Genomic DNA, 25,002 nt, shown 5'->3' on the forward strand with positions numbered 1-25,002 from the left:
ACAATTTTAATGACACAACTGTTTTGTTTTATAGTTCCTTTTCCCATGAAAGCCCCTTTTTGGTAAATGTTATTACTACAGTCTCTATTTTAGTTCTTATTTTAAGAGCTACCATTTATTGAGAACTTCTAATTCTAGGTCTATATGTGGGTTTTCGTATTTACTCCTTTCAACAGCTCCATGAGGCAGACATAATAAATAACCTAGTAGACGGTATGGATTTGCCCTCAGGTCTCCAAAGCTGGTTGTTTGGGTACATCGCCACTTTTTGTCTCCCTCTATTCTTGCTATCCTGATTTAACCAGCAAAGCACATTTACTGGGCAGTAGACATGTCAAGGGTGAAAGTATTCACATTCAGATAATACTGTGCTGTTGTTTTCAAAGCAGTCCATGTTTCATGAGCCTGCAACAAAAGGAAACTCAAGTCACGATCTCTGAGTATTTAGAACACATGTTGCATCAAGTATTCTGATTATCATGCAGGTATTCTCAAAAGACTGACAGAAATACAGTGGAAGAATAATACTGAGTAAGGTTTGGTTTTCACACTTTTAGTGACCTGTTTACTTCGGTGCTCAAATGTTTTGCAGTATGTGAGGGGCCACAGTATGAACAAATGTAGTAGGGTCTTGTTACATTATGGTATTTGTCAGTTGATTACAGCAATGGTCTACAATTATAGGCAGGAGTGTGCTTGAAAATTTCAATATTCCATAAAGAAGACACAGTCTACCAGCTTATGTAATTATTTAATTTGCTGAATAAACAAATGTCTTGTTTTAATACTTCTACATGATGCCTGTTGGAGAAAAACAGGTATAAAATGCATTATTCAAGCTGGTGGTTTTCATCAACAAATGCTAAGCAGAAACTGATCCTAGTGGATGAGTTAAAACCCAGCCAAGCAGAATAAGGATAGGACCCAGGCCCCAGAAGAACAAGGACTTCAGTTTCTTTATGACATGATACAACCCTCATGCCTGGTGATAGTGAGAGCCTGATACATGTGAAAAGAAAGAAAAATAAGTGAAGGAATTAATTAAATTATTAATTGTACATTTTTGTTTTCTAAGTTGCTAAATTGTAGAGGGAAATCATGAATAATTGAAATTCTCAGATAATTCAGCAGCTTCATTTGACCCGGAGTTTCAATGTCATCTTCCATCAAAAAGGTAAGCATGAAATAAAACTGGCTAATGAAAGTTTCTTCTTTGTTTCTCTTGGGGTGAGAATATAAGTAAGTAGGAAAATGTACAAGAAGCAAGCAAATGAAGGAATGACATTAAAGGCTTAGATAATTATCATGGAGGAAAATTAGTTACTGAACAGCTAAGGGGGAACTGAAATGTGATAATGGTCCATCCATCTACCTACCCAAACATGTAATAATTAGTTCACTGAAACTTGAGAATAATGACCTTGATGGATAAGACAAGCACCTTACTTTGTAGTCTAGCTAGGGAGATTGGGTACATACGACAAATAATTCCAGGGTGACATTTGAGAGCTATTCACATGTGAACAGCCTGCAAAGGGGAGAGAAAAAGGAAGGACAAATGCTTTCCTGGGAAGAAGGAAAAAGCTTCAGAAAGGAGGGACATTTGATCTTAATCTTGAAAGAGGAGGTGGAATTTACCAGATGAAAGCCACTCCATGGGGAGGGAAAAGCAGGTATAGCTCAGGGCAGCTAGAGAGAAAAACTAGGAATTGGGCTGGTGGTATGTTAATGCCAGCTGAAACCATGCCTATTTAAAAAGAGAGATGGTGTGTATGTATAACTGAATCACTCTGTTGTACACCTGAAACTAACACAACATTGTTAATCAACTGTACTCCAATATAAAATAAAAAGTTTAAAAAATAAAAAAATTAAATTAAAAAAATAAAATAAAAAGAGAGATGGTGAAAGGCCATTTGTTTCTAATGCAAATACCTGATCAGTCAGTGTGTTTCCCCATGTATTCGGACTGTGATCTGGGTTCCAGTAATCCTGAAAATATATGTGTCTTTTCAGATGTAGGAACTGGTTTGATGGGTCCTCCAATAAAAATGGTGCTCCCAACGCTCCTGTAATTGAGTCCAAAAGCACAGCATCTCTTAAGGCAATGTTTTACATTTCAGTGTTTCCTCTTAAAGAAACTGTGTCCTTTTAAAGCAGCTGTGGTCTTTGGGAGGATGGACAACTGAGAAGGAAACTCTGGAAAAGCTATGCCCTGGGGGAGAAGGCTGCTTCTCACTCCTGTGGCATCATTGTACTGTCACAACCCTGTGTGACCTGCATATCATACAGCATGAAAACCAGTGCTGTGTGGTGGTGGAGAAGATTTTCAGAGTTTCTGTTCACGCATGGGAGCCTGCAGACTTAAATTAAAATTTCAGCTCTGTCACTTTTTCAGGCAAGTTGCTTAGTTTCTCTGAGCTCTAGATTTCTTGTCTGTAAAGGGTACAATAATAACACAGTAAGACAATAACAGCCTTACTATAAGGATTGGATACATTAATACATATAAACAACTTGGTTCAAACCTGGAAGTCTACAATCTTATTCTTGCTTTCCTAGCCTTCCAAAATAGAACATATCTTTCATTTTGAAGTAGACTGACCCAAATCTGACACTGTAGTTAAAATTGTTAACATTGATAGAGCCTTCTTTAAATCAAACAGGCTTGCATTTTCTATCTTCTTCCCACTCTAGAATTAAGAAAAAAAAATTTTTTTAAACCCATACTTCTTTAGGATCTTGAAATTTTAACAGTCTATATTGTGCTTTCATTCTTTAAAAAACTGCAATCATGTTCAGAGTTGTAACTTGAATCAATATAAAGCAAGAACATATTCTTGACTTATTCATGATAACAATAAAATCTGTTCATTGCTTGTGATAAAGAAGCATTTATTAAGAATCTAATTGTAAGTAATGTTACATTAGACAGTCTACATCTTCATCATTAACAAGCCTTCATTGACCAATAATCTATAGATCAGGGTTACAGTGAGTTTTCTATAAGATATGAAACCTCTCTTCTATAGGAGAGGGGATGAAGAGTCTAAGACACAAAATAAAACAAGGCAACACAGGATTTGATTGTGCTAAGGGAGCTTAGGAGAAGGTGTTGATATGAAGCATTGGAGCACTGGAGCACAAGCAGACATTTTCATGGTCAGGGAAATTGCTTAGACTATTCCTTGAAGAAAAGAATATATTTAGCATAATGGGAGAAGGGGCAAGTCTTTTAATTTGAAGCTGAAAGAATGATGTGAACAAAGGTATGACATTAGGAATCTAAAGACCAATGTCTGACAATAATGGTTAGAGGTGGCTGGATTAGAGTTTTAAATAAATAAATAAATAAGTTAACACTAATTGAGCATTATGCTGAATGTTCTACCTGAATTACCTTATTTAATACTCACAACAAACCTAAGAAGTGATACTGTCTACTTTATTATGTAGACAAGGAAACTAAGGCACAGAAAAGTTACATAATATGTTCAAGGCTACAGAGCTAGTGGGAAAGGGAGATGGAATTCTCTCTTCAGAGCCACTGCACTATATTATTACTAAGAGAGAGGAATGCTTGGGGCCAGATAACAGTAACAATAATTATAAAAATATTTTGTATTTACAGAAAAAAGGAAATAATCATTCTTTACACATTCCTTATGATCTCATGCTTTTCCAAGCTTGGCCTTGAGCTCTAAGCAGCTCAAGTTATCAGCTCTATTATTCTAGTTATCAGCTCTAGTTATCAGCTCTGTTATTTCTACTTTAATTTGTCAATTTAGTCAGCTCTAGTTCTAAACAGATACTGAAAATGACAGCCTCTCTGGATATTATACATCAATCAAGCTGCTTCTGAGTGCAAAACACTGTACTACTAATGGAGGATTGAAAAATGAGTCAGGGGACTTCCCTGGTGGTGCAGTGGTTAAGAATCCGCCTGCCAATGCAGGAGACACGGGTTCAAGCCGTGGTTCGGGAAATCCCACATGCTGCGGAGCAGCTAAGCCTGTGCACCACAACTACTGGGCCTGCGTGCCACAACTACTGAAGCCCGCGGACCTAGAGTCCATGCTCCGCAACAAGAGAAGCCACTGTAATGAGAAGCCCGTGCACCACAATGAAGAGTAGCCCCCATTCGCCGCAACTAGAGAAAGCCTAAATGCAGCAACAAAGACCCAATGCAGCCAAAAATAAATAAGGAAATAAATAAATTTTTTTTAAAAAGAACAAAGGAGAATGACTCAGATGTATTGTCCATTTATAAAATGTTAACAATTTTATTTATTCAATGATTTAAAAATAAAAAGCAAATGTCAACTTCAGAAGATAATAGTAACAGATGCCAGAAGTAATACTGACCCGCTGCTAGGTAATCTAATCAATATAATCAAACTAGCATGTCTGTGGAAGCTATCCTCTAAGATGACCCCCAAAGATCACCGCCTCCTAGTATTCCTATCCTGGGTTGTCCCCTCTTTCACTTAGTAGGGTTGACATGTATAACCACAGGATAGTGAGGCAATGACAGTGTGTGATTTCTGTGGCTAAGACATAAAAGACATTACAGCTCCTGCCGTGCCCCGCTCTTGGATCACTTGCTCTAAAGGCAGTCAGCTGCCATGTGTGAGGGCACTCAAGCAGCCCTGAGGGAGAGACCTCCATGTCAAAGAACTGAAGTGTCCCACCAACAGTCATGTAAGTGAACCACCTGGGAATCTGATGCTTTTGCTCCAGTCAAACCTAAAGAAGACTACAGCCCCCATTAATATCTTTACTGCAACCTCATGAGAGATCCTAAGTCAGAACCTAGGACACTTCCAAATTGCTGACCCTTAGAGACTGTGAAATAGTAAGTGTTTATTGTTTTAAGCTGCTAAGGTATGGGGAAATTAGTTATGCTGTAGTAGATAACTAATACAATGCATTATAAACATTAACAAATGTCAAGGTAAATTGTTAATCACCAGAGTTGAGACTAGGATGAAGTGAGGTCAGTACGGCATAAAATATAAGAAGGAATTAACTCACATAGAAAATGAACTTATGGTTACCAAAGGGGATAGCACGGGAGATGGAGGGGCAGAGAGATAAAACAACAAGGACCTACTGTTTAGCACAGGAAACTCTACTCAGTAGCTTGTAATAACCTATAATGGAAAAGAATCTGAAAAAGAACATATATATGTATAACTGAATCACTTTGCTGTACACTTGAAACTAATGCAACATGGTAAATGAATCATACCTCAATTAAAAAAATACAAAAAAAGAAGGAATTAACTCTTAAGGTTATACAAATTTTGTGCCATAAGACCTCCACTTGCCTCACCCTAGTTCCTACTCTGAAAATCATCATTGCATGGAAAGACAAACAATAAATAATCCTTGCCACTAAGGAACTCACATTATATTCAGAGTTTTAAAATAATTATAAAAAGATATATTGTGACTAGGTATCTGAAGGGGGAGTGATTAATTCCAATATTGGCAGGAAGACCTCACAGAGAAGTTGGTTCTGAGTTAACCTTCAAAGGCTGTAAAGTTTCCACAGCCAGGAGGAAGGGAGTGGAAGCAAAAAGCATACATGTCAGGCTGAAGAAGCTTGGAGAGCCGAGGAACAGAGGATCAGAGTAAGGCACATGTTCAATGACCCTCGCTTTGCCAATGTGATTGAAAGGTAGGGTTGTTTGTGGTGTAGATGTGTCAGAGATAATGTTGGAAAGATAAGCTGGAGCTCCATTCGGAAGGATTATTGCCATCATACCAAGGAGTTTGGACTTTATAAATAATTATCATTTCTGAACAAGAAAAATGATAGGATAGATATACTTTTAAAATTGTTTTATTGTGATAAAATATACGTAACATAAAACCATTTGAGCCATTTTTCTGGGGTTTTATCTTGTTCCTTCATCTGGTACATAGCCCTCTGCCTTTTCATCTTGTCTATCTTTCTATGAATGTGGTTTTTGTTCCACAGGCTGCAGGACTGTAGTTCTTCTTGCTTCTCTGAACCATTTTTTTTTTTTTTTTTTTTTTTTTTGTGGTACGCGGGCCTCTCACTGTTGTGGCCTCTCCCGTTGCGGAGCACAGGCTCCGGACGCGCAGGCTCAGCGACCGTGGCTCACGGGCCCAGCCGCTCTGCGGCATGTGGGATCTTCCCAGACCGGGGCACAAACCTGTGTCCCCTGCATCGGCAGGCGGACCCTCAACCACTGCGCCACCAGGAAAGCCCTGAACCATTTTTTATTGTACAATTCAATGGCATCAAATGTATTCACAGTGCTATGCAACCATCACCACTATCTCCAGACTTCATCATCCCCAGTAGAAACTCTGTACCCTTTAAACAATAACTCCCATTACCCTCTCCCCCAGGCCCTTGTAACCACCATTTACTTTCTGTCTCTATGAATTTGCTTATTCTAGGTACCACAAGTAAGAGGAGCCATGCAACCTTTATCCTTTTGTGTCTGACTTACTTCACTTAGCATAACATCTTCAAGGTTTACCCATGTTGTAGCATAGGCCAGCGTTTCATTCCTTTCTAAGGCTGAATAATATTGTGTATGTATATGCCAACATTTTGTTTATCTATTCACAGATTAACCTTTGCAAAGTCCTTTGTCAGTGTTGTGGAGGACATGTGGTAAAAGGAAGAGAGCAGAGTGAGAGATGCAAAGTCGGATGCTCTTCGAATAGTCCAGATGAGAGATTAGTAGGACCAGAATCAGGTAAGTGACAGCAGGAATGGGAAGACAGGATTGATTTGGAGAGAACAGGAAACTCTCATTCATTTGGGCTGATTTCTGTGGATGAACCAGCATCAAAACTTTGGTTTTACCTGGGATGTGTTAATAGGCGACTTTTCAAATTTCTCTTCATTCTTTTTGAAGAAAATGTGTCAGTTACAGTGTTACATGTTTAATGTAGATTTGTTCTGTTAAAAAAAGGGAAACAAAGGTAGTGGCTAGGCAAGTAGACCCAATACCATCAATATCTAATAAATATTTCTAAAAAAACTATGTTTAGAATATAATTTACAGCCACATAAGAAATTACAGTAATTGCTTAAAATAGTGTTACTTGGAGTCATCCAAAAGTAAAACCAATATTCTGTACCATAATTATCCTGGTGCATTGTACAATAACTAAGAAAAAATGCTATTCATAAGTCTTAGAGGAGGCATGCTTTAAAATATAAGCCATAGGGGCTTCCCTGGTGGCGCAGTGGTTGGGAGTCTGCCTGCCGATGCAGGGGACACGGGTTCGTGCCCCGGTCCGGGAGGATCCCACATGCCGCGAAGCGGCTGGGCCCGTGAGCCATGGCTGCTGAGCCTGCGCGTCCGGAGCCTGTGCTCCGGAACAGGAGAGGCCACAGCAGTGAGAGGCCCGCGTATGGCAAAAAAAAAAAAAAAAAAGCTATAGCTATTTTAAGCTCTAATAATTCTGTCTTTTGTAAACCTTCCATCTCTTTGCTCATGGAAAATGTTCCATCTCTTCTTCCCCCCACCTCCCAGAACAAATTTTCTACCTCAGCATTATGCACCCAACAGGCACCCAATAAATATTAATTGGTGGTGATAACATCACCCATGAGAGAGACAGAAAGCAGTATTTATTATCTTACTTCACAAATGAGAAAATTGATACACGGAGATGAAATGACTCACTCGAGGTCACATAGTAAGTCAGTGGCAGGGCTGGAAATAAAATGGAAGTAATATAGAAGGGCATGCTATTATCCTCTCTGCTTGAGAAATTTCCCCTCCCTTTTTCATTCTGCCTGATCAACCTTGAAAGTTAGTGAGAGCAAGATGAGAGTTTTGTGTTTGTAAGCCTAGATAATACTGCTGGGGATTGAAACTGAACCCTGAGTTTTATTATTCTTTCGGTTTTTAAATATGTGTGTGTGTGTGTGTGTGTGTTTTAATGTAGGCAGTATCAGCCAGGTTAGTTTTAAACTTTATAATCATAAGCTGTAAAAAAAATCTTCCTCTCTTCCTTTCCAACTCCCTATATACCCTCCTTGCTTTCATGCTGTATCACAGTCAGTTGTAATAGGACCTGTCAAGCTTCATACTATTATCTAAACATTTCTGGAATATCCTCTGCAGAAAAGTCTGTATGGCAGAAATAAGGCAGACGCTTAAGAGTGTGGAGAGATTTGAGATCACAGCTCTCCCCGTGCAAGCCCAGAAGGATCAGAGATCCAGAGTCACTTCTTACTCCTGCATCTTCATTTTATGCTCTGCAAAACAAGGCTGGATCATATGATCTCTTTCAGCTCTAATATTTTGAACTGGAATATATTCATAACAAATAGGTCCTTAACTGAAAATTTCTTTCTCTGTATGGTATTATATCATTGGAAGCATACAGAATATGCTAAGTGGGCACAGCCCCTACTACTGTCAAGGAATTTACATGCTGAGACTTATTTCTGTCCGAACTGAGACAGAAATAAGTGAAAGGGAAGTCAAAATAGACCTGGCCAATAATTAAAGCAAAACAAATAAAAATGTATTCTCATTAGGCACAAAGAGATGAGTGCCCATCATGGGCTGATAGGCAGTGTGGAAGTAAGGGAAGCTATATAATTAGAAGTGGAAAGACTTCCTATGTTGCTATTGCCCAGGGGAGGTTGAAAAAGAGTCTTTAAATTTGATAATGGGGAAATGACTGAATAGTCTATATACTATGCTCATGACCATGAAATGGCCTATATATTATACTCATAACTGTTCCTACCTATGGTAAGAACCTACACACTGAAAACATCAGAAAGCCTGATGTGCAACTTAAGACGCAGAATGAAAGGGCAGAGTCTGACGGCAGATTCCTTTTTCTCCCATGCAGAGGGGTCTCATTTAGAGCTCCCTCTTGGTAAATCCAAGAGACATAACTTGGCATGTCCAGCTCATTCTTCCTTTTTCTTCTTGAGAGTGAGCTGCCCTTTCTCAGAACTTGCTGTACTGGTTCTGCAACCTGAAATCGTATATGAAATTCGCCCAATTCTGGGGTCCCGTCACCTGGCCCTGTACGTACTTGTACTATGCTACATTTTCCTAGTTAGCCTCTCAGTGATAAAGGAAATGGGTTGCTTTACATAATCAACTCTGGTTTATTTCTCAAGTTGATCAAAACCAGGACTCAGAAGGGGAGTGTTGTGTGTCAGAAGGTGTCAGAGAATCCAACAGGTGTGTTGTCACAGAGCCTCACTAAGAAACAGGGAAAAAAAAAAATTAAAAAAAGAGCATAGACCAGGGCACTCAACTAGCAGGAGCTTGTCATCCCTGGATCGCTGCAACTGTAAACTCCTTCCCTCATGTAACCTTCAATGTCTATGAAGGATTCGATGGGGACAAAAGACACTAGAAGTCTGGTAGATTCACAGGATAGGCTCTCATCTAGCTATTTCCCTTAGGTGCTGGGTGATATTGAAGTTTGTACTGGAGCAGGAGACTAGCAGTACAGTCCTGCCACAAGCTCAAAAATACTTATGAATGGGATTCTGCAAGTAAAGCACTTAGCACTCAGTATAAGCAAGTAAAGAATAATATTTTTTTATTTACTATTTTGTTGGACTGAGTCTCCGTACCTGTCCTTAACATGTTTATGTCTTTAAAAAAAGATGAAATAAGTGCCCAGGCAATTATGTGTGCTTATAAATTAAGTACTAAAATAAAGTATAAATGGTCACTAGTAATTAAGTACAAAAAAGGATGGGGAGTAAAGGATATACAGATGTCTTGGAAATAAGATAAAATTTTCGAAGATCTGTCTAATTGTAGGAGAAATTTTATAATTTTGTGAGAGATTAAAATACGCATGTTTAGGTTCATATTTTTTGGACTTGAATATTCTCTGTGTTGTAAAGAATTTTCTTTACAAATAACGAAATTGTTATTTTTTTCCTTCCCACTCTAAACTTTAGTCACTGACACAAAACTTTGTGGCAGAAGATTGAAGAGCTGTATTTTAGTATAATAGATTCTCTCACTTGGCTGAAATTCACATAAAGTTGAGAGAGAGAGAGGAGAAATTTGGATTGTGAGAGAAAAACTGTGAAGAAGAAAAGAAAGGATGAAGGAGAATAGAGAAATCAAGAAAAGAAATCAAAGGAAGGAGAGACGGAAGAAGGGAGGTTACAAAGGTTACAAACGGTGAAAAGCCATGGGGAAAGGGGCAGGGCAAATAGGGGAAGTACAGGCAGAAAACAATGAGGGTTGATGGAAGCAAACTGGAAAAAAGGAGGTGCTGAACTACAAGACCAGCTTACAAATCCCCATGATTTTATTAAACTGTCTGTTAAAACACTTCGAAACTGAACTTTTAACTCAGGAACTTTGGCTTTATTGACGTTACCATTGGCTTTGGCTTTATTGACGTTACCATTGCCACTGTGTCGAGTACTTTGAAAAGCAAACAGAAACTGGTATTACCTGAGTTTAACTTCAATCTGTTTTAACCCACTCTCAGTGCACTAACATACACCCACATACGTGCTCACACACATGGCACTGGCACGTCTTTTATTTGTTCTGAATATTATTTGACACTGGCACGTCTTTTATTAGTTCTGAATTTTGTGGACAGAGACATCTGTGACTCACAAAAGGCAGCATTTTATATGATTCAATCAGTGGTGACCCCTTCTGTGTCACTGCCTATGTGTGTGTGGATGGGATTCCAAACTCTAGAGCCATGACCAATGGTGGCACGTGGGTAGGAAAACAGTTTTTCTACAACATCAAGAGTGCTCAGTGAACCTAGTCACGGGCAGTGGCATTTTTTCTCCCACCAGGTTATTTTCCAGTTTACTCTCACTACCCACCTCTTTGACAGCATCAATCAATCTTAAGCCAAAGTAAGTAGGTAAAATTAAGAACAAAATCTTTTTTTTATATATAGTTCCCATCTGGCTAGGTAATACCTTTCAAATTTGAGTTCTTTTTTTTTTTTATTTGGTTGCGTCAGGTCTTAGTTGTGGTGGGCGGGCTCCTTAGCTGTGGCATGCAAACTCTTAGTCGCGGCATGCATGTGGCATCTAGTTTCCCAATCAGGGATCGAACCTGTCTCCCCTGCCTTGGGAGCACGGAGTCCTATCCACTGCTCCACCAGGGAAGTCCCAAGAACAAAATCTTATATAATAAACTAAAACTATATCAGGGACTACAGGCTCTCCGAGGAAGTGGAGGGCTGCAGTGATGACCGAGAAGGTCCATTCCTTCTATGCAGAGAGGAAGGCAAAGGGAAGGATCAGAGGTGCTGACAGTGTTGTGGGGAAGAAAATGTGAGCTTAAAAGCTCTTGTCAAAAACAAACAAACAAACAAAAACAAACAAAATAACCTTTCAAGACAAAGAGGACTTGGTTACTAACTCTGGTTTGAAAAACAGGAGCTGGAACTATGCTAGAGAAACAGGCCAAAGGCAGTTTATTTCTTTCCCTGTCTAAAACCAGAAGGCATACTTGTACTTTATGGACAGATCTGACCATAAGCCAACAATATGGGCGTGAACCCTCAAATTGTTTCATGGATGGGTCAACCCCAAGGACTGCTTTACTTACTCAGTGAAGCACTTTCCAAATATGTGCATTGTCCATATTTCCTCTTTATGAGAAATAAGGCTGTTTCATTTTTAAAAGTGCCCTGTTACAATACTACAAAACTATGGTAATCAAAACAGTATGGTATTGGCATAAAAACAGACATATGAGAATAGAGAGCCCAGAAATAAACCCACACACCTTCAATCAATTAATCTTTGACAAAGGAGGCAGGAATATACAGCAGAAAAAAGACAGTTTCTTCAGCAACGGGTGTTGGGAAAGCTGGATAGCCACATGTAAATCAACGAAGTTAGTACATTCCCTCATACCATATACAAAAAATAATCTCAAAATGGTTTAAATACTTAAATATAAGACATGACACCATAAAACTCCTAGAAGAGAACATAGGCAAGACATTCTCTGACATAAATTGTAACAGTGTTTTCTTGGTCAGTCTCCCAAGGCAAAAGAAATAAAAGCAAAAATAAACAAATGAGGCCTAATTAAACTTAAAAGCTTTTGCATAGCAAAGGAAACCATAAACAAAATGAAAAGTCAACCTACAGATTGGGAGAAAATATTTGCAAACAATGCAACCAACAAGGGCTTAATTTCCAAAATATACAAACAACTCATACAACTCAATATCAACCAAACAAACAACCACATCAAAAAATGGACAGAAGACCTAAATAGATATTTCTCCAAAGAAGACATAGAGATGGCTGACAGGCACGTGAAAAGATGCTCAACATTGCTAATTATTACAGAAATGCACATCAAAGCTACAATGAGGTATCACCTCACACCAAGTTAGAATAGCCATCATCAAAATGTCTACAAATAACAAATGCTGCAGAGAGTGTGGAGAAAAGGGAACCCTCCTACACTGTTGGTGGGAATGTAAATTGGTGCAGCTACTATGGAGAACAGTATGGAGGTTCCTTAAAAAACTAAAAATAGAATTACTATATGATCCAGCAATCCCACTCCTGGGCATATATCCAGAAAAGATGAAAACTGTAATTTGAAATGATACATGCACCCCAATGTTCATACAATAGCCAAGACATGGAAGAAACCTAAGTTTCCATCAATGAATGGATAAAGAAGATGTGGTACATACATACAATGGAATATTACTTAGCCATAAAAAAGAATGAAATGTCATCTGCAGCAGCATGGATGGACCTAGAGATTATCATACGAAGTGAAGTAAGTCAGACAATGACAAATATCATATGATATCATTTATTTGTGGAATCTAAAAAATGATACATGTGAACTTATTTACAAAACAGAAATAGATTCACAGACATATAAAACAATCTTATGGTTACCAAAGGGGGAAAGGGAGAGAGAGAAATTAAGAGTTTTGGAGTAACAGATACACAGTATTGCATATAATGTAGATAACCAACAAGGACTTACTATATAACACAGGGAACTATATTCAATATCTTGTAATAAACTATAATGGAAAAAAATCTGAATTTGAATCACTTTACTATACACCTGAAACTAACACAACATTATAAATCAACTATACTTCAAAAAAATTAAAAATTAAAATAAAAGTGCCCTGTTGAGGTGGAACAAGTTGAGTTTGGGGCTTTTCTTTAAATCAGTACAACTAGGAACTGTTCTTGATTATGTCCTGGTTTGGCTCTATTTTCTCAGATAAAATCACCCAGCTCCCTAACTTCTGACCTTTTCTTGTGGAACCAATGGCTACCATATTGGCTATATTACGTTTTTGGGAGGAGATCTTGTGTGCTCTGCTGCCTATCTGATGCCTGCATATCCCATATCTGGTACTGCAGTGACAGAGGGGACAGTTTGTGTGGCAGAAAGAAGAGTTTTGTTCACAGAAGACCTGGATGTAGAATTTAGATGTAAATCTGGCATTGATCATTTTTGTAAAAAAATTTTATTTATTTATTTATTTATTTTTGGCTGCATTGGGTCTTCATTGCTGCACGCAGGCTTTCTCTAGTTGCAGCGAGCCAGGATGCTCTTCATTGTGGTGCACAGGCTTCTCGTTGTGTTGGCTTCTCTTGTTGTGGAGCACAGGCTCTAGGCTCAGGAGCTTCAGTAGTTGTGGCATGCGGGCTCAGTCGTTGTGGCTCCCGGGCTCTAGAGCACAGGCTCAGTAGTTGTGGCGCTCAGGCTTAGTTGCTCTGTGGCATGTGGGATCTTCCTGGACCAGGGCTCGAACCTGTGTCCCCTGCATTGGCAGGCGGATTCTTAACCACTGCACCACCAGGGAAGTCCCTGGCATCGACCATTGACCGACTGTGTAGCTTGGTCATTTAACTTCTCTAAGCCTCAGTTTCCTCTTTGTATGAGACTCATAACACCTATTTTCAGAGTGATTATGAGAGTTTAAGTAACATATGGAAAGGCCCTGACACATAATAAAGATTTAAAATAGTAATATTACTATTTGATGTCTTATTATAGGAGAAGGCAATTCTGGACCTAAATACTAAAGAGAGGATTTTTGTTTTGTTTTGTTTTTTAATCAAATCATGACACTTAGACTTCTAATTGTCTGACCAGGGAATCAGCCCCAATGTGTATAAGTTACTATTTTGAGAAAATCAGTAAAATAATATGGGGACTCTGCTCATAAATTTAATTAGTTGAGTAGGCTCTTCATCATTTTGGGCTTCAGCATTACCACTAGGGAAATGGATAATGAGATCTTTTCCCTACTTACTTCGAATTAAGTTCTAGACAAAAGTAATTTATTAGACAACTAATCTTTAACAGAGAAAATTTTTTTAAATAATAAAAATGAACTTTTAAAAATTGTTGTTTTGTTATGACAAGCAGAAGGGCTCCAGGGAAGTGCAGATGAATAGGCTACATTCTTAAATGAAAAAGGAGGGGGGGAGTGGGTGGGGAAAGAAAAAAGTTGGTTCAAGCTATTATTTCCTACTTTAGAGCTATGTGATTTAGAAAATGTCAGTTAAACTAGTTTTTAGTGTAACAAATGAATCTGGTTCTAAAGACTGCAGTCCCCTCCTCTTGTAAGCAGTAAAGGATTCTTTCCTGAGATCTGAAGGGTTAATCCAGCAGTGTAAACATCCCTCTATCCTTGGATTCTGATCCTCAACTTGTTCTTTCGTGAACTTCAACTACCTAATTTTACTTATTTATTTATCAATCAAGTAAAGTTAGTCAAACCAGTCGTCTTTATAGGTAGACATATTTTCATCTCATCTGGAGTTAAAATTAATTCCAACTTGTTTTTAAAGAAAGTCAATGAAAGTCTGTTTACAGAACCATTTTCCTTTTGGCCGGTATTTTTTTTTTTTTTGCGGTACGTGGGCCTCTCACTGTTGTGGCCTCTCCCGTTGCGGAGCACAGGCTCCGGACGCACAGGCTCAGCGACCATGGCTCACGGGCTTAGCCGCTCCGCAGCATGTGGGATCTTCCCGGACCGGGACACGAACCCGTGTCCCCTGCATCGGCAGGCGGACTCTCAACCACTGCGCCACCAGGGAAGCCCCAGGCCGGTATTTTTGACTCTGCAGTGTTCACAGGTGAATGTGGACCAACTATAGTGCTTTTACCCTTGCGATCATCCACTATCACCCACTCTAAAGTCAGCTGCATGGACAAGTAGTTAAGGCAAAGCATTGTACTGATGGATTATAACCAGCCCCTGACTTCAGTTTACAGTTGCCCCTGAGACACGCTCTTAAACTGAGCCAGACTCACTTACCTCAGCTGGATGTGTGGGCTGTAACTGGGTGTGACTGTATTTGCCTTGATGATAACTGCTTAATAATAACTTGGCTAAAATTTGCTAAATCATTTGTTTAAACATGTCCTAAATGCAAAGTGCAATACAGATGATTAAAGCTCTTTGTTAAAATTATTCATATGCTTAGGAATACAGGGCTAATCATATACACACATATAGATGTGTACACACATTTCTAGATTCATACTCTAAATATATATCTATATCTATCTGTGTGTGTATCTCAAGCGAAATACATATTTCTTTTGCTTGGGTCTCAAGCTTATCATAAAATTAGAAATTTATTATGATTTAAGCACCTTCATCAGAAGTATTTATAAATTATAAAGATTTAAGCATGAAAATAATTTACATCTTTATAAGTATTTGCCGTTTTGGATACAAAGTGACCTCTCAGTTCAATTCAGATATAAGCCACTGAGTTACTGGGTCACTTTGGCAGCAAATCATCTGGCCTTTGGTGCCTTCAGCACTTCTCTGAGCTACAGCTTGCCTAAAAGGTTAATGAATTCACACTCTCAAAGTCCCTTGAGGTTTCCACATAATTGTATCATGTAAGTATTACAGTTTATAAAAGACATTGAAAATTTTTCTTTGTTCAAAGAGCACTTCTTTGGAGGTAGCAGTTAAATAGACTTCTTAGCAACAACAGCGTGTTAATACATAATTAGGAATAGAATGATTGCGCATACAATTAACACTAACATGTCCAAATCCACAGCATGACATAGTAGTTTGGTTTCCCCAATGCTTTAGAATTGGTCTATGAACAAAACATGTTTGTTCATTTCTTTAAAAAGTCAAAAGGGGTTATCAATCAACCTAACAGTTGTAAAAGATATGGTAAAAAAGAAAAAGAAATAGGCTCTTACCTATAAGCAGTGTTGAACACAGGGCCACTTGAAACATTTTATAGGCCATGATCCTGTTTTGGAGAGAAAAGATTTATTTATTTTAATTTAGACTGAGCAAAGCTTTAGGGCATATGGGGTACTTTCCAGGAATATGAAGCATTTGCTGCATACCTGGAGGCCCTATGAGCTGAGACAATTCAGAGAGGCTGCTGCATGCATGAGATGGCCTTTTTATATAACTCCTACCTTTTTACCCTTTGGACTTTTTGAACTGACTTTTTACAGGCTGTTCTTATATGGGCTGTGTGTTTATTCACTAATTTTACCAGACTAATGTAATGTTAAAAAACATACCACAACAAAACAAAAAAGGTGAAAAAACTGGATCACTTACACATCGCTGTGGGGATAGAAAATGGTACAGTCACTTTGGAAAACAGTTTGGCAGTTTCTTACAAATCTGAGCATACAACTAACCATACAACCCAGCAACTGCACCACTAGGGATTGATCTCAGTGAAATAAAAACTTGTGGGGCTTCCCTGGTGGCGCAGTGGTTGGGAGCCCGCCTGCCGTTGCAGGGGACACGGGTTCGTGCCCCGGTCTGGGAAGATCCCACATGCCGCGGAGCGGCTAGGCCCGTGAGCCATGGCCGCTGAGCCCGTGCTTCCGGAGCCTGTGCTCTGCAACGGGAGAGGCCACAACAGTGAGAGGCCTGCGTACCGCAAAAAAAAAAAAAAAAAAAAAATTGTGTTCTTACGGAAACCTGTATAAGAACGTTCACAGCAGCTTTATTAGTAATAGGCAAAAACTGGAAACAACCCAGATGTCCTTAACAGATCTACACCATGGATTACTACTCAGCAATAATAATATAATAAAAACTAACGATAGACACAAGAACTTGGATAAATCTCTAGGGAATTATGATGAGTAAAAATAGCCAATCTCAACTGGTTACTTCCTGTATGATTCCATTTATATAACCTTCTTGACATGACAAAATTATAGATGAAGAACGTTTTAGTATTTATTAGGGATTAGGATGGAGGCAGTTGGGTGTGGTTATAAAAGGGCAATACAAGGGACTCTTGTGGTGGTGGAACTATTCTGTATCTTGACTGGTGGTGGATTTGTGAACATAAACATGATGCAGTTGTATCATCTTCTTAGATTCCACATGTAAGTGATACAAATTAACTGATTTACAAAACAGAAACAGACTCACAGACTTCGAAAACAAATTTTTTTAAAGATTTTTTTTTTTGATGTGGACCATTTTTAAAGTCTGTATTGAATTTGTTACAATATTGCTTCTGTTTTATGTTTTGGCATGTGGGATCTTAGCTCCCTGACCAGGGATCAAACCTGTACCCCCTGCATTGGAAGGTGAAGTCTTAACCACTGGACCGCCAGGGAAGTCCCCCAGAACAAATTTATGGTTACCAAAGGGAAAGGTGGGGAGGAGGGATAAATTAGGAGTTTGGGATTAACATATACCCACCACTATATATAAAATAGATAATCAACAAGGACCTACTGTATAGCACAGGGAACTATACTCAATATTCTGTAATAACCTATATGGGAAAAGAATTTGAAAAAGAATGGATATATGTATATGTATAACTGAATCACTTTGCCCTACACTTGAAACTAACACACACACACACAAAACATGATAAAATTGCATAGAACTAAATACACCTCTCTCCATCTCTCTTACATACACACACACACGCACACACACACACACACACAAATGACTACATATAAGACTGAGGAAATCTGAATAGGATTAGTAGATATATCAATGTCAACATCCTGGTTGTGATACTGCACTGCATTATCGTTTTGCAAAACATTACCACTGGGGGAAGCTCAGTGAAGGTCACATGGGATTTCTCTGTATTATTTCTTACAAGTGCAAATGCTTCTATAGATCTAAAAATAAAAAGTTTAATTAAAAACAAAGGAATGTTTAACTGAGTGGTAAAATTTGCTTGTTTCCAACAAAAGTGTATAATGAATACAATCAGAACACTTTTTTTATTTTGATTTTTCAAAGAATTCCCTTTTTCAGTGGCATGATTAACAGTTAAATGAATAATTTCATCATCATACAGTTTATTTGTAACAGAAACTATGCATCTTTTAGCCAGTCTCATCAAGTTTATGCAATATGTAACAAGTAAGGTGTAGGGATAGAAAAGTGGTAGGAGATGACTTTCTGGATGTTTATCTTTGAATCATAGAGTGTTTGGAAACCTGGATCTACCTAGCTGGGAGCTGTGCTTCCAATTACTGATGGAAGACAGGTATCTGGAAATAAGCACAGCAGAGTCTTGGCAGCCTATCCCATGTGTCCATCTAGAAAAGATTTTGTTGGTGCAACAGCTACTGCCACATTTCTGTAAGCCTCCTTGTTTATCACTTGATGGAGTGGTATAAATAGGCACCTGTGTGATAGACTAGAAGAACCTCAAGAAAACCAAAGGGAAAGTACTTTCTTGTTATTTAAAGTTTATAGAACCAAAGGAGAAATTCATCTTTCCCTCTTCTTCTCTTCTTTCCATCATTCTTCAACTTTTGACACCTAAAATGAGCCTTGTCTGGAGGAGGGATGGGAGCAGGGCTGCATCCTATCTCTTTTACTTCTTTCACAAAATGGGTCATTAGTTATTTTGGCTGAAGTGTATAATGCAAGTGTAAAGTAATAATAATTCTTCCATAAATTATATATACAGTCTCATTGAATCCTAGTGACAATTTTATGGTGAAGGTATCATCATTTTACAGATGGGTAAACTGAGGCTCAGAGAGATTTAATAACTTGTTGAAGGAGTGTCCAGAAATTACAGGGTGAAACTTTGAAGCAGAAGTAGAGCGCTGCTTGTGCTTAGAGGCAAAAGCCAGTGAAAGGAAACAAATTAAGGTGAATGTGACCCCAATTTGGCCCACAGGTGAAGGTGGCCTCAGCAACTCAGGTTCGCAAGGGAAGTAAAGGTATTTGATCCTTCATGGGCCAGAAAATCTTGTCCTTCCTGGTGAATGAAGCCATCTCTGATCCCCCCAAATCAGATTTGGCTGCTCTTTCTTACATTTGCGTATCCTTAGTACATAGGCCATCACTCCCTGTATTATGGTTATGTATGTACATTTCAATGTTCCTGAGTAGATTACACGCTTCTTGAAGGCTGGTGCTGCATCTTACTCCTATTTGTATGCCTTCAGCACCTAGCACAGGACCTTTCATACAATAGCTTCATATAATAGACCTCAATAAACATGATTGAACTTTGAACTTAATGAATCAACTGATTCAAATTAAATTGAACTGCGTTAAACTGAGTCAGCATTTTCCTGCACTAGTCTGTCAATATACAGCCTTATCCTACTGGCAGCAAAACAAAACAAAACAAAAAACAGAACTAAAATGTAGCTGTTTTGTTTTTATGTTAAGCTTTGGTTTTTGAAGTGTTCCCTATAACTTGTCTCTTCTTATGATCTATGAAAGAAAAAAGCTAGATCCATAAAAATTGGTAATCTTAATTATAAAGACATAGAAATGCTCTTGGAAATGAAACTGGAATATCTATATTTGAAAAACAGAAATATCAAGTGGCATGAATTAATGAAACTCACCAATGGAGTCTGTTTACAACTTTGATGCTTTATATTTAGAAATTATTACTTTAATATGGTCTGATAGACCTTGGTAATATCTCATGGCCTCTTCCATATAAGTGAAATATAAATGTTAGAAGAAAAATGTGTGAAATCAGATCTAATACTATAAAAAAAAATTTTTTAACAAGAAAATAAAGAAAATTTTATTCTACCAAGGAGCAAACTCAATTTAGTTTCTGCTCTGAGTCATGCTACAAATGCAATCAGACCCAACAAATTGCAAAGCTTTGTAGAATGCAATGCTCATGTATAAAATTCTGATAAGAAGTGATGGGGAGCATGGTACAGCCTAGCATGATTCAATGACATCATCAGCATCATGAAAAGGTGGAAGGTTAGTCAACGTGTTGAAGGAGAGGGTACTATCCCTTATAAACATTGTACTGAGCTTTCAGCAGCATTCAACCTATTGAAAATAAGCTGGTGATAGCACTTAGTTTTGTGAAGTTATTTGAGATTCTCAAAGAGTTACTACCTGAGAACAAAATTTTACCATAGCACCTGGTAAAGGGGTCAGTTTTAAACTGATTTGACTGCAAATGGGTTTGATATAGTTTGTATTCTAAGATAGAGTATTAACATGTCATTATTATCATGTCATGTCATTATTATCAGGTCAAACCTCTTAGAGGTACCATTTCCCTCCTAGGACTGAGGGAATAGCCCATTACACTCATGGTTTTGTTTTACATTTAGGCAGAGAATGACACAGCAACTATATCCCAAGATTGAATGAGAGTTTCTGTAGTCTGTCCTACGGGCAGAAAGTAGCTGTTGAGTGAGGCACAAGAAGTCAGATTCCGGTTCAGTTGGTAGAACGCAGAAACTATTTTTGAATTACTATGTAGAATATTGTTTTGCCTTGGAAGCTGGAGCTTTTGTTTTTGTTTTTTTTCTCCATTTGTGAGGAAAACAAAGCCCTGTTGTAGGCAAATAGAAGGTATAGTCTTTCTTTAACCTTTTCCCTCCACTTAAGTATACTATATTCCCTCTTGCCATCATAACTATTGACTTTTCAATGCTGTTGTCAGCACATGGGGGCATGTACCCCCTCCCTTCATATATTAATAGCAGGAGCTGGATTCATTTGGTGATATTAGCTAAAATGTTGGAGAAAAGTATTCTGCTTTTGTATTCATTTTCAGTGTGACTTCTACAGATTTTAAAACTTGCTACAGCTTAAGATGCGTTCGGCTTAATGTGGTTTGGTGAAGTTTAAGGACTTGCCTAATAGACTTCTCTTTTACTAGATGTAGGTGGTTCAGGGTCTTTGAAAGATTGGGCTGATCCTTCCTGGTTTGGGGAGGAGGGGAGAGCTCCCCACTGTCCAGGCTCATTGTCATCTTGAGATCTAGGCTACCCCTATTGTGCGGGGTTCCTCCGCCTCCCTCTTTCCCATTTATTTGTTAATCTGGACACCCACTATAGAGCAGTATGAAGACAGACAATGGGAAATTTACAGATTTATCCTTCAGGTGTTCCTTCACTCACCTATTTACTGGGCACTTCCTATGATCTAGGCACTTTTCAGAATCCATCTATTTTGAACACATTCCATATACATTGTTCCAAGTACTAGAGTTATAAAGATATGTCAAACATTGTTTCTTGTGTGGGAGAAGATCATTTCAGGGAAAGTCTCCCAGTGAGGGCAACTGGATTTTTTCGTGAGGACAAATACAGTTGAGGGAGGAAGAAAATTCCAGGAAAGGAAAGAGGATGGGTATAGATCAAGGTGCTCAAATGGACACAATACATTAGTCAGCTGTCATTTGAGGCTATCACAATAACATCTGGGAATATTGTACCTAAGCAATCCTCTATGTTATTGATGTTCAATAATTTCAGTGATTTCTACTGGTTGTCACCATAAACAAATTGGAGTAATTTAAAGATGTGTCATCAATACAAATGTATACAGTCTAGCAGTTTAAGTAAAAATACCAATCTGTTTTATGATATGGTGTCAGAATCACACAACTTCTTGATTAAGCTTTGAGATAATGCATGCCAAGGCATTTTCCTCATTATACACTGAATAATTGATAGTTGATGATATGTGACATTTATTGAGCGTCAGCAATGTGCTAGCTAGTTTACGGAGCACAGAACTATCAAGGGACCTTGCCCAATTGGCTCACTATCAAAACACAGTCTGTCATTTGCTATGTCTTCCATGCTCCACTAAACTAAAAGCAAAGAAAGCATTTCTTGAGAATCACTGTAGTAGTGAATGGGGCTAGGTTTTTTTCTGCAGGTGGCTCTGTGAGCATTAGTATTAGTTTCATAGGGAAGCAATCTGTTCCCATGGTTCTGGTAATCTCAGAAGATAAACTTGATAATCTAGTGTAGATCTGAAGTAAAGGCTGTTCTATCATTTTATGATGCTTTTTTTTCTCTGCTGCAACCTGTAATTGAGCCCTTACCAGTGTGACTTACTCAGGATCAAAATGTAAGGGCATGTGTTTCAGTCTAGTGTATTGAAACAACAGCTGGATTTTCCAGGGAAAGGAATAGCTTTAAAGGATTTAAAGTATTGCTTGAAATGCCTTGTTCCTTGAGGAAAAGATGGGGGAGTTAAGATATAGGAGGTTATGGATGAGGGCATTTGAAAATGAAATGCCATGGGTGGGGAGGCAGATTGGGGAGCATAAACAGAAAATCTTGAGTCCTGGGTTGGAAGGGGCAAGAGGTTAAAAGGAGAACATTTGTTGGCACAGTGGCTGCGTAAGAATGGTAGAAATTGCTTCCCATTAATTGTTGTTGGGTGGCGGGTATTAGTTTGTAATATGCTAGAGCATATTACAGCTAGGGCATGTAATATGGCAGCTAGAGCTGCCATAGCAAATACCACAGAATGGGTGGCATAAGCAAAGGAAATTTATTTCTCACTGTTCTGGAGGCTGTAAATCCAAGATCAAGGTGTCGACAGACTTGCTTTCCTCTGAGACCCTTCGTTTCAGCTTTTCTTTAGCCTCCCTCTTGCTGCCTCTTCACATGGCTTTCCCTCTGTGCACGCACACATCCCTGGTGTCCTTGTCCTAGTCTCCTCTTCTTACAAGGACAGCAATCAGACTGAATTAGAGCACACCCTAACATTCTCACTTTAACTTAATTACCTCTTCAAAGGCCCTATCTCCAAATACAGTCACATTCTTAGATACTGGGGGCTAGGTATTCAACATATGAATACATAAAGTTTGGGGGGGATATAGTTCACTCCATAACAAGTTGGCAAAGAGAAAAACCTTCAAACTTGGGTAGTTTTGCTTTTCCCAACTCTTGTTTGTCCATAAGGAATAGGAGTATTTGGAAAGTTAACCAAAAATAGTGGATGGAGGAAGAGTCCCCCTGAGACTCTGTCAGCTGATGATGTTTTCCATGGTGAAATTGTTTTTCTCTCTTCAGTAAAAGAGAGGTTTGAGAAAGAGAAGAAATCTCTCTCACAAGCCTCTCTTTCTGTCTTTGCTGATTCAGATTCCATCCTAGGAATTTAAAAATTGTTGAATTATTTATATCTCTGGGTCAACATGTTGAGGCTAATGTAAAATTTTAGTTCCTGTTCCCATGGAGGTTGACCACCAGGTTGATGGATACATTTCTTTTCCATGGAAGCAAACTGTATTGGGACAGGTATAAATGGGCAAGAGTGAATTAGGGAGCTTGGAAAGAGGCCTTTGTACCATGGCAGCACTGGTTTCATTTTTAACAGGCTATTCAGATAGAATTCATAAATTTCTCATGAGCCCTAAAACCAGATTATATGGTTTATTCCTGGTCATATAATAGGCATTAAATGCATTATTATAGTCATTTTTTGTTATCCACTGTAATATAGTTCTCAAGCAATCCTGAGAATATTATCCTTTGGAACTAGAAAATCAAATTTAGTGCAGGTTCCAAGGCTCCTGGAATTGTGATTATCCCCATACAGAGGGTTACTATAAGGAATAGAGATTTAACTTTTAATAGAGGTATAATGGCTTTCAATGTCCCAGTCCCCTTTAGGTCAGAGAGATGTCATATTCTCTACTGTCACCATCAGACTTTCTGCTCAGGATTAATCCTTTAGTTCCTCTAGATGAGAATTATGATGCCACAAAGAAGAGAACTTTAGGTGGGGATAAGAATGGAGGGGTAATCCTGAAAAGGAGGATGAGAAAAAGGAAGAGACTACAAACACAGAAAGAATAAGCATTAGGACTCAGTCTAAGATAATTAAACAAAGGTATTTTATGGTCTGATTGAGATACGGTTATAAAGACAAGACCATGACAGAGTTTGGGGTATGTTTGTGCTCTAGGGGAAAGTGAAAGACAGAAGAGGGGGTGGGTAAATGATCAACTATATACTATTTTATCATGCACATAGCTGCCTTGAAGAAACTTTTGAATACCTAAGTTATAAAATAATGTGAGGCAATATTTAATAAATCCAGCCAAGTCTAATGAGCCCAGTCCCTCAAACTCCTCAGCCTATGATGGCAAGCTTCTTTGTGGGGGAAGATCCTGCCAGTGGAAAGTTGATAATAATAATTACTTATCACCTCAGGTATTATGGGGATTTTTATCTATAAGAGTTAGGTACAAGAAAAAAGGAAATACCACTTTTGGAGTGGTGATATCCACTGCAAATATGACTTTTCAGTGGTGAGAGACTACCTAGGGATGGGGGCCCCTTAAATGATAGGGTGATTAGCTTTGGCAGGAAGTGATGTTCTGAATAGAGACAACAACCCAATTGACCAATTCGGTGGTTAGTGATCAGAGGGTAGAGAGTGCTTTTCCTAGGAATGGGGAGGAACAAGTGAGAAAGTTAAAGAGAAAGAAATAGCGCCCCCAAAGAAAGAGTGGTGGAGAGAAGCATGTTACAGAAACTGATACAAAGTCAGGAAGCCACTGTGAAAAGGATTCAGGCTCTAAACCAATGACTCACTTCCCACCCCCAACCTCCCTGTGCCACACTCAAACTGAATGATTTGGGGTGAAAAGGTGTGGAATTTGGAAACTCGAGAGATGTTATGAACTCTCAATCCCCACGTGCATACTTCATATCAAAGTCTGTTGGCATTTTTTGTTGATTAGATGTTTTCCAATAGCATTATGTGTTATCAGTCACC

General features: G+C 38.5%; 2 protein-coding genes across 4 annotated transcripts in view; one reads left to right on the forward strand and one right to left on the reverse strand.

Annotated features, from left to right (window-relative positions):
- The window catches only part of MORC1 (MORC family CW-type zinc finger 1), a 351,409-nt gene that overhangs the window by 140,191 nt on the left and 186,216 nt on the right, over positions 1–25,002 (forward strand). For all 3 annotated transcript variants that reach the window (XM_079922605.1, XM_079922604.1, XM_079922607.1), the window contains exon 4: positions 6,611–6,740. The gene's annotated coding sequence lies outside the window, so the exon portion shown is untranslated. The remainder of the gene's footprint in view (positions 1–6,610; positions 6,741–25,002) is intronic.
- Positions 316–16,260, reverse strand: LOC307186924 (uncharacterized protein C3orf85; the record flags this gene model as incomplete). The annotated part of the gene is made up of 3 exons (XM_079922609.1): positions 316–405; positions 1,936–2,069; positions 16,212–16,260. 3 exons carry the CDS (start codon positions 16,258–16,260, stop codon positions 316–318), a joined length of 273 nt encoding a protein of 90 aa, XP_079778735.1.

This window comes from Stenella coeruleoalba, assembly GCF_951394435.1.
Source record: "Stenella coeruleoalba genome assembly, chromosome: 5".
NCBI classification, from domain to species: Eukaryota; Metazoa; Chordata; class Mammalia; order Artiodactyla; family Delphinidae; genus Stenella; species Stenella coeruleoalba.